This window comes from Mirounga leonina, unplaced genomic scaffold (assembly GCF_011800145.1).
Source record: "Mirounga leonina isolate KUSES-001 unplaced genomic scaffold, KU_Mleo_1.0 Mir_195, whole genome shotgun sequence".
Lineage (NCBI taxonomy): Eukaryota > Metazoa > Chordata > Mammalia > Carnivora > Phocidae > Mirounga > Mirounga leonina.
The window spans coordinates 4,077,820-4,094,726 of record NW_023270490.1 but is presented as its reverse complement, the minus strand read 5'-3'; the positions used below and the strand labels follow the sequence as shown (position 1 = coordinate 4,094,726).

At 46.5% G+C, this 16,907-nt stretch overlaps 1 protein-coding gene across 2 annotated transcripts in view; it reads right to left on the bottom strand.

Annotated features, from left to right (window-relative positions):
- Positions 1-4,650: 4,650 nt before the first annotated feature.
- The window catches only part of TSHZ2 (teashirt zinc finger homeobox 2), a 263,065-nt gene continuing 250,808 nt past the window's right edge, over positions 4,651-16,907 (bottom strand). Inside the window, exon 2 of one of the 2 annotated variants that reach the window (XM_035025423.1) lies at positions 4,651-9,516. In XM_035025423.1, coding sequence (XP_034881314.1) covers positions 6,449-9,516 — 3,068 coding nt within the window. In that variant the 3' untranslated portion in view covers positions 4,651-6,448. The remainder of the gene's footprint in view (positions 9,517-16,907) is intronic. The other variant, XR_004682970.1, reaches the window with a different exon arrangement.

Genomic DNA, 16,907 nt, shown 5'->3' with positions numbered 1-16,907 from the left:
CAAAGGAATGCCCTCCACGCCTAAATATAGGATATGCCTCCTGCAAGTAAAAACAAAAACAATAGCAAAAACAAATAAAAAGTCCAAAGAAATAAAGACCATTCCATAAAAAAACAACCACCAGCACTTTCCAAGGAGCCCTGGCTTTCTGGGCTTTGGGGGGCGGGGGCATGTGTTTTCAACAGTAGCACAAAGTTCTCCAAAGCCCCCAAAGGGGACATGCGCCTTGAGCTCCTGGCAGCCCCTTTCCCCCACCCAGTGAGCCTCATGTAACATTTACACTGGATTTAATGGGAGAACATGACACGCACTGATTTTCCACGAACTCCTGTTCTTTCAGGGTAAAAGTCAGCAGCTTCACACCACATCCTCTTCTATTTCGGTACCCCTAACGTGATCTCCGTGGCCCACATATCATTTAACAAACTGCCCTGCGATTCTTGCAGGGCGTGGCGTCAAGACTGATTTAAAATCCCCGCATTGCTAAAACTGCATTGTTCTTCATCAAGTTGAGTCATTTTTATGTGAAGTGTCAAGCTCTCTAACAAATAATCCCTGCCAGACAAATCAAGTTCCTCGTCTTAGAGCCGTGGCTAAATAGTTTATAGCTTTAATCTGCTCACCGAGGTGTGCAGTCTATGACAGTAATTATAAATGCAAGGAGAAATTATAGCTGAATGCTTTAACTGCATTAGGAGCCGTTTGATGAACAATCATGAGTGCCTGCTCCGTTCTAACAATAGAGGGCAAGTTAGTGTCAGTGCATTAGAGAGATTTCAGTTCTGCATGGCTTTTCCTCCCATTTACCACAGAATGTCACTTGTCTCCTATAAAGTAGAAAAAAAGCACCGTGGAAAGCTTTAAACTTGATAGTTAAAAAAAAAAAAAAGACAAAGAGAGAAATGCAGGGGAAACTGTTTATCATTATGACTTCTTTTTTTTTTTTTTCCGCCTGTTTTGTTTGGCAGCTGGTTCGGTTTCAAATTAGTTCGTTGAAGGTAGCTGCTTGTTTACTTACTAGGGGCCTTAAAAAAAAAAATCCCTCCTCAAGCCATTTCCGTGAAATCTTTATAGAGAAAGATATCTTTAAATGAAGGGGCGAGTTCAGAATCGGCCAGGCAGAAGCTCCAGCAACTGCCTGTGTCCTCCCCCCCCACCCCCCGCAAGGTCCTGCTCTCCATCTGTAGCTACCTAAGCTAATGACACAATTCAGCTCTTTATTTTCCCCTCCTCACTTTCGCGGAAAGACGTTTTTAATTTAGCTGAAGAATTACACAAATGTATTTTAAAGACATAAATCCATATAAAAAATATGAGCTAATTAAAACATTGCACTCCCTGTCGCTCATGGATTTTCAATTTAGTGAAAGAAAAAAGAATTGCATCTGGTTAAATGAAAAGATGATACTGATGGCAGATTGGAGTAAATGAAAAATAATGTTACTCTATATTAAAGCACCAAATTATACACGTCAGGATTGAGATTTCGAAGGTTCCCAATGAGGGGGACAGTGCAACAGAGAGGGGGACCGGCGATGTGCGAGGGAGGTAAGCCAGATCGCTTGCATAAAATGGAAACATTAAAACAGATGACACATTTGTTTCTCGCTGTGTTGGAAATACGTGAGTCTCATAGCTGACCCTGTTTCTGAATTCTCATTTTGTTTCCCCCAAATGAGAGTCAGGATGAGGATCAAAAAAATAAAAATCTGGTACATATATATTTTCGCTGGAATTCGGGTCATTCCTTGGTTAGCTGCTATATGGTAAATGTCTAATTGCCTGACTGGATAAGGACATCACAGTCAGGAGAGCAAGGATGCTTCGCTTCACCCTGCGGGCCAGTCCCAGGCCCCCAAGTTTCAATATTCAGTTTGCAGCTGTAGCCTCTGAGAAGCTCAGGGGAGCTCTTGCCTATCTACAACTCATGTGCCACAGTTATCCCCCTTTTCTGGGCTGTTAGATGTCCACGTGGCCCTAGGTAGCACCTAGAAACCATCAGGCAAGGTGGTGGAGAAGCCTAGAGGCAGAAGAAGGTGATGAGTGCGGAGCGGTCCTGAGCTCGAGTCCATCTCTGCACAGGCTGTATGCTCGTGGACAAATCACGAGGCCCTCAGAGCTCGTTGCAAGATCAGAATGGCATGAATCACCCTGCCTGGCTCGTGGAAGAAGCCAATAAGTGGGAGTTTTGCTGTCATTTTCTATCATTATGATCAAATAGCAAGCTGAGGTTTCCAGCTTGGGAAGAACCTGGGGAAAACCCACAGGTTCTACACACTTGAGGTGAGGCTGAAGAAGGTGAGGTAGAAGCCCATGGGGATTGTGGAGGACTAACTTTTCCTGTGAACCTACTAGTTGCCAGGCTTTCTGAAAAAAGAGTTGCACAGGCTTATTTAATTCTCACAAATTTTCTATGAGGGGAGAACCGTGTCCCCATTTTATAGACACAGAAGTGGGCCATATCTTAGGGAGAGTGGATGAGTTAGGATTTGCACCCAAGCCTGAGAGCGTGGGCGGCCTGAGGAAGCTCTAACATCACAGGCCCCCGAAACCATCATTCCCCTCCTCAGCATCCCCCTCGGGGATCAGGCAGATGCCCCTCCTGTGTGCTCCATTCAACGTTTACCCCAGAGCCGCCCATCTGCGTGTCTACCGCAAGCCTGAAAGGCAGACTCTTGTTCTGGTCACTGGTTTATTCCCCGGGATCAGCGCGGTGTGATAGCCTTCTGGATAGGTGATAATGAATGAGCGAGGTTATGAGATTGTAGGAATTCATGCAGAATCTCTCTGCCTCCTTTTCCTCCCCTGTTACACGGTTGATTCAACCCCTACCTTATAGGGCTGTTTGTGAGAATAAAGTGGAATAATGTTTGTAAAGCGCTTGCCGCAGGGCTATTATAATCAGCATGTCCGCTGGCTCACCATCACATAGCCATTGCTGAGTAGAGGCTGGTGCATAGTAAAAGCAAAACCGAAGTTTGTTGTAAGATGAAAGAAATGCAGGGAGGGGAAAAAGGAAGGAGGGAGGAAGGGAGGAATATTTATTTAATGGATGAATGAAAGGGTGACGCTTCTTATAGACATTAATTAATCCAGCCCATTTTGCTTTCACCAGAATGCCATATAATCCATGTTGTTAGGGTTGCCAGATTTAGCGAATAAAATTACAGAATGCCCAGTAAAATTTGAATCGCAGATGAACAACGAGTACCTTTTTTTAGTAAAAATATGGCCCCTGCAATGTTTGGGACATGCTTATTCTAAAAACTTACTTGTTGTGTATCTGAAATCCAGATTTAACTGGGCCCCCTGTATTTTATTTGGCAAGTTTACATGCTGTTCACCCTGAACATGTGTTTTTGTCAAATCACCCACAACAAAGGTGGCAGCTTCTTGGACTAGAATTCATTCTTGCCCCCAATTTCAAGGCTAGGTGTGCTATAAAACTTGTGCACTGTATTACACGATAATGACTATAATTTCAAGTCCTTGTGCATTTTAGACTCATTGATTTGCTCTTTGTTTAACTTCTATTATTCAAGAGCATGTGGTTTTTAAAGGTATATGCAGATACTTATTGAAATTGTTTTAGATTACTTCTGTCCTAAAATAGGGATGCACATTTAATATTATCTAATTAATTTTTAATGAAAAGTTGCCTTTAATATTTGGCAGATCATTTTGTAGGATTTAAGACCTACCTAAGAAAGGAAAGGAAATTCAGGCCAAAATTTGCGTCTCACAAAGAACATAGATACAGCACAGCTCCCGAATTTTCCATAAAATCTTGACCATGCTTTCTAAAACATCATGTCATTTTGTACAATTTGTGCTATCATGCATACCGACTAAAATTAGAGTTCCGGATAACAGAGATCTCATTTTGTGATCATTTAAAAAACAGAGCTGCATAATTCTAAGCAGTGGGCAAGGTACTGCACGGATGTTGTTCTAAGGGAGGACCTCGAGGGTAAAGGAATTCTTCCCTACGTGGCCAGAGGATCAGAAAGCCACTTCTGTGCAAATGTGGGAGCTAGTCAGGCACATTGTAATATCCTTAGTATTAACACAAACACACCATGCACATGCACCATTTTTTTTTGTGTACACACAACACACGTATACTCCTATGGTTTTGAATGAGTCTTAAATACTCAAACTTGTTTTTCCGTAATCCTATTTCAAGGGCACAGCCTCACAGTGTTTATCTAAGAACGGAGCTTTGGTTTCATATAATGACAACTCTGTGATGTGGTGCTTCAGAGGTCCAAATCAGAAATATTTATTTTGTACACATGCAGAGGGATGAGAAAGAAGCTATCCTATCTATGTATTTAACAGATTTGTTAAGTGCCTTTTGTGTAGGTTTTCCAAAATGATCAGTTTACTTTTACTTCCTTAGAACAGACATGTACGTTTCAGGCTTTTGACTAAGGCTTTCTTTTTCTCCCATCTTTCTATTTATGTATTGCAATGTTTTGGCAGTGATATTAATTTTTTTTCAAAGAATGATTACAAACCTAACAGGTGGAAAATTGGTCTTTATTGTAGCACAAATAAACATTACCTATTTGTCCTCTTCACCATGGTTTGGACCTACCACTATGGGATTGGAAACATCTCTCTTCTCTCTGGGTATTCTGTATATATCCACCTTTTTTTTTTTTTTTTTTCAAGGACCAGAAAAGTATAATAGCAAGTTACATAAGATATAAAATGTTATATAGCAAATAAATAGAATGTTGCCAAGCCCCAAGCTCATTTATAGATTCAATAGATGAGTTTTGGCTTTTCTTTCAATGGTGTGAGCTGAACAAATCATGCTTGGAAAGCAAGAGATGAATCTGCTAGTAACACATTTTAATTATCATGATAAAAACATGCAAACAAAACAACAGTGTTCATTTGGGCCCACGGAACCATTAGAGTTATAGGGTGGGATTCCCCCTTCATTGGAAGCTCTTAGATCTTCTCAGTAAGGGGACAGTCCCAGATTTTCACCCTTTATTTCATCTTGACCATCCTCACATTTGGCAAATCTCCCCACCTGACCGCGAGGCGAGCCCAAAGCCACACCCGATAAGTACCCTTCCTCCGCCTGGAGCTCAGCTATTGCTCAGACCTTGATCTGAAAGTCTCCTATTTAGGAACAAATGCTCTGACAGTACGGAGTGGTGAGGGCTTATATGTTATTACTGACTGTTGATAACTCTTACTGTGAAGTAACCAAAAGACCGAATCGGTCACCTAGCATGGCATTAACTGGACTTGCCCGTGCTGAAGCTTTAAGTCAGGTCAGGTCCCCATTGAGTGTGGGGCCCGAGGTGGAGGACAACTCGAGTATGTGTAGGGGTCCCTAGCATGTAGGGGGTATCATGCTGAGGAGGAGAGAGAAGGAAGCAGACAAAATACAAAAAAAAAAAAAAAAAAAAAAAGGAGATGAAAGGATTGTGTGAAGACCCAGCCTGGGAAACATTTGAAAGCGGTGGGTGTGGAAAGCCTGCCAAGGTATTTGACCCTGGTCTCTGTCCTCTTTCCTGGAGGTGACATAGAGAGTCTGGGCACCGGTGACTATACAAGGCACAGAACTTCTCTGATACATGATGCAAATGATCTTGAAGCTGTGGGACCGACCCCATGCCCATCGGCGATGGGTGTTCAGAAAGTCATCTGTTTCTTTAGGTAAAGTAAACTCTCAAGGGCATGCAGCGCATCTATCTTGGTTAAAGGTGGATGCTGATATTAGCCTATCCTAAAGCAAACCAGAGGACGAGAGAAGAAAATAAGCTTCCTCTCTTTTCACCTCAGTGTTCTGCAGAGAATATTTTCCTGCCATCTGACTACAGGGCAGATGCTCTCTCCTAGCAAACCTACTGGAGGCAAGAAAGAGAGGAACGGAAGGGGAAGGTAGCAATTGCCCCGAAAGGAAGCTGCAAAAAGCATTAATTACAAGTAATAACAATAAAGTTCACAAGCTGATTAAGAAATCTCTGCATAGCGGCTGCCCCCAGGAACTCTACTCTGTCCGTTCTGCTGCTCACCCTTCACTCACTTTCTAAGTCATTAGCATCGCTATGCGAAGGTGAGGGGTGAGCCGGGGCAGTGACGGAAGTCCGTACATATTAATTAAAACGAGGCGTAGCCTTGGCTGGACCTTCAGAGTTGGGCCCTGGGTCAGTAAGGGGGTCACATATCACGAAGTGGTAACCTGTGAACTCCATCTCTCTGAACCCATTTCATTCTATCCACCAACTCTAACCGGGAGACACTGAGACGGTTAGGACTTATCATGTTCTAGTCTCTCATACAAATAAGTCCTATTCCAGCAGGCTACTGTCCTCTTGGTACCGAGAGACATGAGCTGCCTCTAAATGGACCCATCTCCCATCAGGAAGCTCCTCACAAGGCTACTGTCCCATCACCTGGGAGCAAACCCATACCTGCAGAGCTATTCTTCATCCACGTCTGTTACAAACTGTGAATGGTGTTCGGGCGACTTGCTGTGCGTTTTGCTTAGGTGGAGTTTTACTGCATGTTTGCTCACAAATGTCCGAAAGCACAAATTACACTTGAATTTAGAGTCTGTGTCCTCTTCACCAGCTACTGTTTCCGGAGACCTCTGAGCCGACGACACCCGGGAGACCTCTTGTTCCGCCTTGCTTTGCTGTTCCACGGCCATGCGGGTCATGTCCTTCATTTGGAAACCTAGGTGTGACTCTAAGTGACTGATGTAAGTAGAAGGGGTTCTAAACTGGGAGGCACAGTCACTGCAATAAAAGATAGGGTGTCCTTTGTCCATGTTTTTCAGAAACTTTGTCCCGCCCGTCTTCCTAAGTTGGTACTTGACGTTTGCCAGCCAGTGGCTGATGGTGGTCATCGAGAGCCCCGTGAACTTGGAGATCTGCATTCGCTCTTGAGGGCCCAGGTCGGACAGCAGGTACTTGCCCTCGGACGTCTGGAAGAGGCTCGAGGCGAACTGCGCCTGCAAGATCAGGAGGTGCTGAGGGTTCCAGTTGGACTGCCTACCTTTCCTTTTATGCAAAGTTGAGACCTCGCTGGAGACATCCTCGAAGCGCCTGACGTCCATTTCCAGCTTCATGGGGGGGCCCCGTGAGGAAACGGCGGGCTTCGGGGTGGTGGCTTTGGGGAGGACCTTGACCATGTCGGCAATGTCAGACAGAGCGTGCTTCTGAGGCGGGGACGTGCAGGACTGTGCTTGCGAGGACTCGGCTTTCTTGCTCTTGGACTTGGTCAGGTCGATGGGCTGATCGTTGCTCTCGAACAGGTAGCGCCTGGACACGGAGGCCGGCCGCGTGGGGGCGGGACTCAAGCCCGGCTTGTCCGTGACGCTGAGACTGGACTTGTGGAACCTCGAAATTGTGCTTGAGCTCGGGCTGGAGCAGGAAGGGGAGCGCAGGGGCTCCGTGGCCTTGCCCAGGTGATTGTTGAGGACGGACTGCAGGGCGCTGAGCGGGTTGATGCTGGGCAGGGCCGGCGCCCGCGTGGGGAGGGGGCACCCGTTGCTGAGAGAGGGCGCGGGCTCCAGGGGCGCGCGTTTCTCGGGCTCGCTGCCCTCCTCCGCCAGCCTGGCCTCCTCCTTCAGGAGGCAAGACTCGGCCTTCTGGGATTCGGAAGGGGTTTCGCTTTTGGAGAAAGCGTCCCCCTCACTGTGGCTGAAAGGCGATGCCTCCCCCCGGGGGCTTTCTTGCCCGCACTCCTTGGCGGCTTCCTCTTTGTCGTCAGGCTCCTTCTTCACTTGGGTGTATGGGGCCAGGTTGGCGGGCACCGGGACCAGCGGCATCACTTTCCACTTGGGTGCAATTGGCCTCAGCTTGTTGGTGAGGTTAGGTCGAATCTGCAGGACTTGGGATCCCATGGGCAAAGCAGGCTTGGTGCCCTCCGACAGCTGGTAGGCTGCGTGGATGCTGGGGTACGCGCTCCAGCTGGGAGCCCCGTTCTGGGCCTTGTTGATGGCTGTGGTGACGGTATTTTCCAGTGACTTCAAAATGTCCCCTCCGCCCTTGGAGCTGTCCTCCAAATCCTCCTCCCTTAGATACTGGTATTTTATGGTGGGGTCTAAAGGCTTTTGCAGAGGGTCCTCGTACTCCTCCCGCTTCATGACTTTCTCATCCTTGTTGCTCTCCTCTGGTTTTTCCTTCTTGCCCTCTTTCTTCAGCTCGGTGGTAGAGGCCGCGCCGTCAGAAGCCGAGGTCCCAGACGGCTTGGGAGCCAGCGAGTCACTGCTCGGGGCGTCCGACAGCGACTGCATCTTCTCCACGGCCAGTGGGTCCAGCACCAGCTGCTTCCCCTTCTTGGAGGCCGAGCTGGTGACCTTGAGGAAGTGGCCCGTGACCATCATGTGGGTGGTGAGCTGCTGGAGGGTGTCGTGTGAGCTCCCGCACTCCATGCACTTGAGGATCTGGGACTTGCAGGCCTCGAACTGCCAGGTGTAGCTGGCGCCGTTCTGGTAGCCGTACCGGTTGTTGGACGACAGCGACAGGCCGGCGGGCTTCTGGGAAGAGAACGGATCTGCCAGCGAGCCCGTGGTCGAATCGGGGGAGCACGGTCGGTTGACGTCGAAGACGCGTTTCTTGGCCGGAGCGACCATTTTCGAGGAAATGGTTGGGACTGGCTCCTTCAAAGGCACTTTTTGGTAATGTTTTGTTTTTATCATGTGGACGCTCAGATCTTGGAGGGAATCGAAGGAGTCGCCGCAGAACATGCACTTGAGAACCTTCTGGGCGTCCTCCTTGTCCATATCCTGGAAAGCCCTCTTCCGGGGCTTCGAGTAGCTGGCGGGGCGCAGCTTGTCCTTCTTGCGGTTGTCATCCTGGTAGTGGCCCGTTTCATTCATGTGCACGGTCAGCTCGACCAGGGTGTCGTAGGCGGCGCTGCATTGTCGGCAGCGGAACCTACTGGCCCCGGTGAACACGGAGCCGCACATCTTGGCGCTCTGCCGATACAGCTGCACCGAGCTGAACAGGCTGGGCTTCCCCACGGATCGGGAAGGCAAGTTCTGCTGGAGGCTTTTGGACAGCGCGTCTTGGTGCCAGTCGAAATCAGCCTTGCTGCTGCCATTGTGGGCATCACAGTTCCGCCGCTCGCTGCTGGACAGCTTGAAGCCGAGGCCCAGGCCCGACCAGTAGGAATCCGACAGGATGTTGGCGTAGACGGCGGTCATTTTATCCATGCAGTTGTGGCTTTCGCTGGGCAGCTTGGGGTGCACGTTGGCTTTCTGGTCCGGGGCATCCCGACCGCAGACGCTCTTGGCATCTGACACCTGGTCACTGGCATCGCTCAGCAGAGACTCGTTCTCCGCGTCCTGATTGGACAAGTGGCTTCCGGGAGAGTTCTGGTAGCTGAAGCAACCCTTTTGCTCTGGGCCCGTTTCTAGCTCCTCGTCTGTCCCTGGGTCATTGCTGCCCTGAAGCTGAGCTACCGAACCACTGTCCTCCTCTTCCTCCTCTTCTTCTTTTATGTCCTCCTGTTCCTTCAGCTGTTCCTCCTGGGCGTAGCCTGCGAGGGAAGAAGAAGAGATGAAATAAGATGACAGGTGACATCTGCCGTCCCAAGTTCCCCACTTAGACTAAGGGCTTCCGATGTGGAGTGAAATAGCAACTGAATCTACACTTTCATGAACTGCAAGCAATGGACACAGGAAAAAGCCAAATGATGTCTTTTGTGCTGTCTCATGCCCCCCCCCCCTTTTTTTTTAAATTGACAGGAGTCACAAATCTTTATAAATGCCTAGGATCCCAAGTTAATAATTTTCACGTTTAAGGAGTATCACTCCAATGCTCCGACGGTGGGATAGTCGCTAAATTGACAGGTAGGACTTTCAAGAAAGCTGGATGGCGATTCAAATCCTTCAAAGACACATCTCTCCAGAGAAGGACGTTGGCTCATAAGAAAACTAGACTTGACCCTTGGCATCTCTGTGGTAAGATTTCCCAAGACTCTGGGATATACTGGGATACGGTTATCTTACGAAACCATTTTTGAGTGCTCACAGATAATCTAGGTGCACGGCCATTATATTTTTGGTAGCCAGCGTCTTTTTGTTATAACATTTTTATTTGTAGAGAGTTGCACAGCAGGAAGAAAGATTATGGAGTATTGAATAAAATCTTCCATTGATAGCTGAAAAATTATGTAAGTTCGGCAAACATAATGATTTTAAAATAATAGAAAATGGTGTCGGAATTGGAGATTTGGGGAATATCCTATTATTCTCAAACAGGTTTATGAAGACCTTTTCAGACAAGGCTGCAAATGCCCTCTCGATCTTGCCTGTAATTTCAAATGCTTTGTGATTTGTGGGTACCCGTCATGAGATGCCAATTATATGTTTGATTTGTAGATGCAAAATGCTATTGGGGATGCATGCCTTCCCTTCTCTGAGAGGATTTAGGACCAGTAATTGCATAGGGAAAATGAAGGCATGAGAGAGCGGGTGCATAGGGAATTAATGGGCAAATATCCATCAACAGAGATGGGGAAAGTGACTATTTATGCCCATGTGTTCATTTCCTTCACCTGGCCTTTTCAGAGCCACATGGATAAAATATAACTAAAGAAGTACCAAAGCAAGGGAGATTCAGTCTTAGATTTGCAAGGCTTGCATGATCTCAGTGCAATGTCTTTTTTCCTTGTGAGCCTCTCTCTCCCCTCTTAGCACAGGTGGGCCCTTGGGAGAATCCCTAGGGTGGGGCTGTATTTCCATTCACCAGCGAGAAAGCTTGGAAAAGAGAGATCAGGCATGGAGGTGTGTCCTGGGAGGCAGGCAGTGGGAGTTAGAAGAGAAGGGGGTTTTTTGGGAATAAGGCAGCTCCAGGCAGGAATTCCAAAGGCTCAATAAATAGTCATTGAGCAGTTACTACCTCCTAGGAGCTCTGTTGACCACCACAAATGCCTTCTTTCATTTTGTTTGATTATCTGCATGAAGTAGGAACTATGACAAAACTGCGGCTCTAAGGTTAAGGAATTTGCCCAAGGCCACAGAGCTGGTGTCCCGGAATCATGACATGTCTCCGGTCTGTTTGACGGGAGAATCCGTGGTCCTCACCACCCAACTCCACTTTCTACGACCAGCCTCACCAATAAGAAAACTTCGCGGTGACCCAAAAGTCAAAGGTTCATTGAAATATCACTAAATAGATAATCACTTTGGAGGGGAGAATTATGGGAATGCTGGAGACAAGAGCCCATGATTTCAAAGGCATGATACAGGGTGCTGGGGGGCTCAGTTGGTTAAGCATCTGACTCTTGATTTCGGCTCAGGTCATGATCTCAGGGTGGTGAGATCGAGCCCTGAGTCAGGCTCTGTGCTCAGTGGGGAATCTGCCTGAGGTTCTCTTTCTCCTTCTCCCTCTGCCCCTCCCCCCTGTGCACACGCTCTCTCTCTCTCTCAAATAAATAATTTTTTTTTTTTAAAGTCATGATACCATAAAACAAGACAAAATGTAAAAATAGTTTAGCCACGAGCTTGGTGGTTGTGCTCATTACTGTATTGTTACTGGTGGTGTGTTTTTGCTTTCCTAGCAAGCTGACAAGTGGATTTTTTCATTAAACTGGTGTTGCTGGTCTCCAGTTCCATAAATTGATTTGAAGAAACAAAAGCTACTCAATCTAGTTGACCAACCATTAATCAGTGGTCACTTCTTGCAAGAAAAACCCGTTTAAAATAACTGGATGACTAAATTAGACCACCCCCCTCATCCTCATTGCATTTGCTTTTTCCAGGACTAATTTGTATGTTTGCAAATTAGTATTTGGTATGTTAGTCATATCATTAAGCTCAAGGAGAAAGCCTGTTATAAAATTAATAAATGAGTTGTTACAGAGCCAAGCAAAATACTCCAAAGAGTCAGGCAAATTTTATCAATCAAACAGGGTCACTTTTGAGAATTCAAAGGGCTTTATTGCTCAAAAACTGGGACAACACTCATTAGCCAAGGCTGTTCCAGGCCAACCGAGACATACAGTTACCACATCCCTGAGCAATATGATCCCAGCATCATAGCAACGCATGCAGAGCCAGTGAAAAAAATCTAGCAGGGAAAAAGAGGTCTTTCCATCACCACAGTGGGCTAAGAGTGTGGTCAGGTTTTACGCATCTCAGTTTTTGTGGTGCCTAGCACAGGGCCTGACATTTGGTCGGAAGCAATTCACGTTATTGGGTGTGTGTTTGTATGTGCGTGTGTGTAAAATATGTATGCCTGTGTGTATGTACGTACATGGGTGTATGCGTGCATGCGCACCCTTCCCCCATAATCTGTCCAGCCAATAGAGTCATTTTCAAACAAGGAGAAAGGAAGTGTTTTTGTTTTTTGTTTTTTTTCCCTGCTGACATTTGTAAGCTGAGCTTTCCGGACCAGCTCAGCTTCACAATCTACTTTGTCCTTCTAAATGGATTCCCCAGAAGAAAAGTCAGAGACAGCAAACGCCTCCCCCACAATACAGATAAAATTTTCTGCTTAATTAGGCATTGACATGTTTACTATAACCTTTACAGAAGAGTAACTCGTGCTGAGAGACCCTTTTTGTCTGTTTTCTTTTGCAGAACAGACTAAATCTCATGCACCCGATAAGGTAACGCATTGAAAAGCTTCATAAAAAAAGTGCCAAAGCATCCGTCAAAGTGAGTGTATTTTAACGATGGCTGAGGGTTCCAAGGAGTTTTTTAAAACACATTTTATTTATTTATTTATTTATTTATTTATTATTTATTTAATTTTTTTTTAAGATTTTATTTATTTATTTGACAGAGAGAGATAGCGAGAGCAGGAACACAAGCAGGGGGAGGGGGAGAGGGAGAAGCAGGCTTCCCGCTGAGCAGGGAGCCCGATGCGGGGCTCGATCCCAGGACCCTGGGATCATGACCTGAGCCGAAGGCAGACGCTTAACGACTGAGCCACCCAGGCGCCCCTTAAAACACATTTTAATATTATACATTTAAAACGTTCGCTTGACTTAAGTGATTTTGTTTGTCACCGGCAGCTGACACAGAGGAAAGACAGCCAGAATATGGGTGATCTGGTTGTGTAATGAGTATCTGTCTGTCTCTCTCTCTATCGATGATTTGTTTAATAAGATTGCATCAAGTGTAAATCTTGGTAAAGTGGATGAGTGGCAAGTTTATTCTTATGAATACTTATTTAACAAAAGAAAATGATCACAATTATGCCAAGGCACAATAAAAAGAACTATTCTCTGGAGAACCTCCTTGTGGATCTCAGGTTCAAGATCAAACTCCACGGTAGCAAGCATCTCCCTTTCCAAGCTAAATTTCTAATCTCGTCCCTTGCTGCTGCCGGATTCTGGTCACACGAAGCTTGCGCATCCCCGGGACAGCTAATTCCTAAGCACACCCTCTCAGTGCTCTGTCGAAGTGATTGACTCAAGGGATCATTTCCCTTGCACCCCATGGCCACTGAGCTGACTGTGCTGCCATTATTGTTCACTAGGATGAGGAAGGGGGCTTCCTGCTTCTATTTCCTCCAGCTGTTTTTCAGAGAACGGTGAGAATATTCTTCCTCAAAAGAATTATTCTCAAAAAGATTAAGGTATTGGGTGGTAACATTGTTCTGTTTTAACTCCTACAGTGTCTTTATGCTGCACTAAAAATGAAATCCAAACCCTTAGCATGGTCTATAGAGCTTGCAGGACTGCGCCTCTACCTCCCTGCTCGATTACCCCATACCCTCACCCTGCTCTCCATGCCTGAGGCATGACAGCCTACTCGCTCCTTCCTGAACCTGCCAATCCCTTCCCTGATGTGGTTCTTTGCAGCTGCAGACCTCTCTGCTCGGGAAGTTCTTCCTTTGGACCTTCACATGGTGATTCCTTTTCATTCTTCAGGTCTATGCTTACAGGGCCCCTTTTGGAGAAGCCTGTCCCGACCAGTCTCCCCTTCTCTGCCTAACTCCAGATCACATCCACCTACTTATTGAGATCCCCGTAGCACCTACCCTACTCTGAAATCATCTTGTTTTCCCATTGATTGTCTCCTCCCAGTAAATGCAAAGATGAAATGTTTGGCCCCCATGAAGACGGAGACCTTGCTTCTCCCTGCGCTCAGACTGCACCCTGGCACAGAATGGTGCCCACAAATTACCTGAACGGATGAGTGAATAGATCATACAATGCAAAGGGATTATTCCAGTTGCAAACCCCGCCCCCACGTCCCCGGATGGTTCAAGTGGCACCTGTGATGGGCAACGCTCCCTCCCCTCCCCTTCGATATAGATCAGGTGTGAATTACAACCATCTTAACCGGCTCCTCTCAATGATAAAACCAGAACATCCCCATAAATCATCTTTTCAGACCAACACAGCCACCAACGTTCTTGTTGCCAGAAATCCCTGAGCTGTGAATTTAAACTTTTAAGTAGGAAGACTGAAAATAAGCATCAAGACTGCAAAGCATTAGAAAATGCACTCCTAATGTGAGCAGACTTTGATTCAAAAGACTCACACGTGGGAACGTTGAAAGTATGGACTAATTTTGTCATGAATATAGTACATTAGCTGTTCCACTATATAGACCCCACAAATATTAGGGTGGTCTTCTCCTGAATTCTTGATTTTATAAACAAATGTCACTGGAGGAATATATTTTACATGCTGTGAGCTTTTTACCCTATTAGTGTATGGCTAAAATTCAGAAATAAACCCTTAAATTTTAGAAATTTCCTCTTTTATCAAAGGTTAAAAAAAACGAAAGAGAAACTTTTTTTTTTTTTTAATTACCACCTCAATTGTTCCAAGAATGTCTCTTCAGAATGACTTAAATGAAATTGTGCAAAATAACTCATGGGTTGCATGATGTTAGATAACAGATTTTTTGCTAGGTGTACATTTTTGCCGTTGCCTTAAAAATCCACCATAGAGTGTTTACCGTAAAAACACTGGCAGTTTTTAAAGTGGTAGTAGAGGTGGGGACAGCTATTACCCTAGAAGAATATAAAATTCAAGAAGGCTGATTTTCAAAAACTAAACCAGAACTCAACCAAGACCTCATTTAAAAACATATCCAGTGGTTACAGGATCATTTTCACCAATCTACCCCACTAAATGACGGTTTAAAATCACACGAAGATTCCACAGTGCGCAGGGCAGATGTCAATGAAGGGACTGCGAGAATTTCTCGCCGTGTACCCAGTACGTACGCTACATGATGACACAGAGGAAGGCCTCCCTGTCACGAGTCTCTAGCGTTTTGGTGACTGTGGTCTCGAAATCCGTGAATATGTATATTATTATTGGCACTAATTGGCACTCTTGTTGGCAGGCTGAGTAAGGAGATAAGAGGATTTAGTTCAAGGAGACTGAGCCACTTCCCATGGTGGCCAGGCCCGGAGTGAGGGCCCTGTGCAGTGACGTGCTGGGGGGATCTGTAGCTCTGTGCTTCAGCAGGTGGTGGGCTAGAGGGCCACGGGGGCCCGGACACCACTCAGGAGCATAGGCTCCACTTTCTGAGAATCTGGGTACCCCTGAACCCAGGCTCCATCTCCCTTCAGACTGGGGAAATCGTCGAAGCTCATGCGCCTTTCTAAACGGGACAATTTTCAACAGGAAAAGTAAAATTCACAGCATATGGATTTTTATCCCTGTCGCACTACACACGACTCGTTCACCTAAAGGCAACGTGTACACGTGGGTCCAGAGAGAAGGGCTTGTTCCCTCTATCCGAAGGTCGGAACCGAACAAAGAGAAATCCCTATTTAAAGAATGTTGGAGAGGGGCTGGGTGCAGCGGTGGGGGGTAGGGGTGCGGACTTCCTCCCAGCCTGTAAGTGCTCTCTAGAGATGGACCGCGAGCTTTCTGAAGGTCATCAAGAACAACACATCTCTTTTATTTCCTGTAGACCATTCTGTTAATGGGAACATTTTCCTTGCACAATGAGATGCCTAGCAGGTGGGGTCTGTGTGAAGCAAAAACCATCCATTTAGTTAACGTCTTCTTGTTGTGGGCACTTTGCTGGGCCCCCTTCAGAGCCTTCGCACCATAAAGCTGTTTTCTAATCACGCTGTGTGTCTTCCTCCACATCTTGGTCATCAGCAAAAAAAGGACAAAGCGAGTTTACATCAGGGGAAGTGGATACTCTGTCATCCCCTTGTGGTTCATCTGTTTATTCATTTAATCAAGAAATATTTATTCTGCAGCTACCACATGCGAGAAATTTCGTCAAATTTCACTGGAACGCCCGTCACGGCCGTTCTCCAAAGGCCGAGGAGAAGTAGAGGGATGAGTTATGCAGAGAAGTCAGACGCCATGCGGTTGGGGAGAACGAGGTCGTGGAAAGGTCAGGCATTGCTGGAGGTGGCCAGGTAACTTAAGTGGGCAAAGTAGACCAGATGGAAGAAAAAGAATCCTCAGTTGCAAAGGTGAGTGGTGCTGGCACTCGTCTAGATAGAGAGACACAGAGGAGCTTTGTGCAGTGGAAAATTTACATCACAGGGAAAGGGTGCAGGACTCGCCATGGGGGGTCTTCGGGCTGCCAGAAGTTGTTTGGCCAAACCTTGCAGATGAAACCAAATATGTCTGGGACCCATCCGTTTGCACCCTCTGAACCCAGGGAGCCAGGGGAAGCAAAGAGTGTGAAGATCGGGCATGCTCTGCTGGTGCTTTTACATACCAGCTCTTTGACCTTGATCCCTTATCAAGTGGAATAGGGGTGACAGTCCCAAGCCTGCCCACCTCACAGGGCTCTGTCGGGACACAGAAAGTGGATGGTAAACCCTCGCTGCGTAAAGGTTGGTCCTTGGCGTGGCAGCAGCATCACCTGGGAACGGGGTTAGAAATGCAGACTCTCGACCCCAGCCCAGGCCTACGGAGGAGGAAGCAGTTCACAAGATCCCTCGGGGATTCCTTCACCATGCAAACAAACAAAGAGAAGCCCTGCC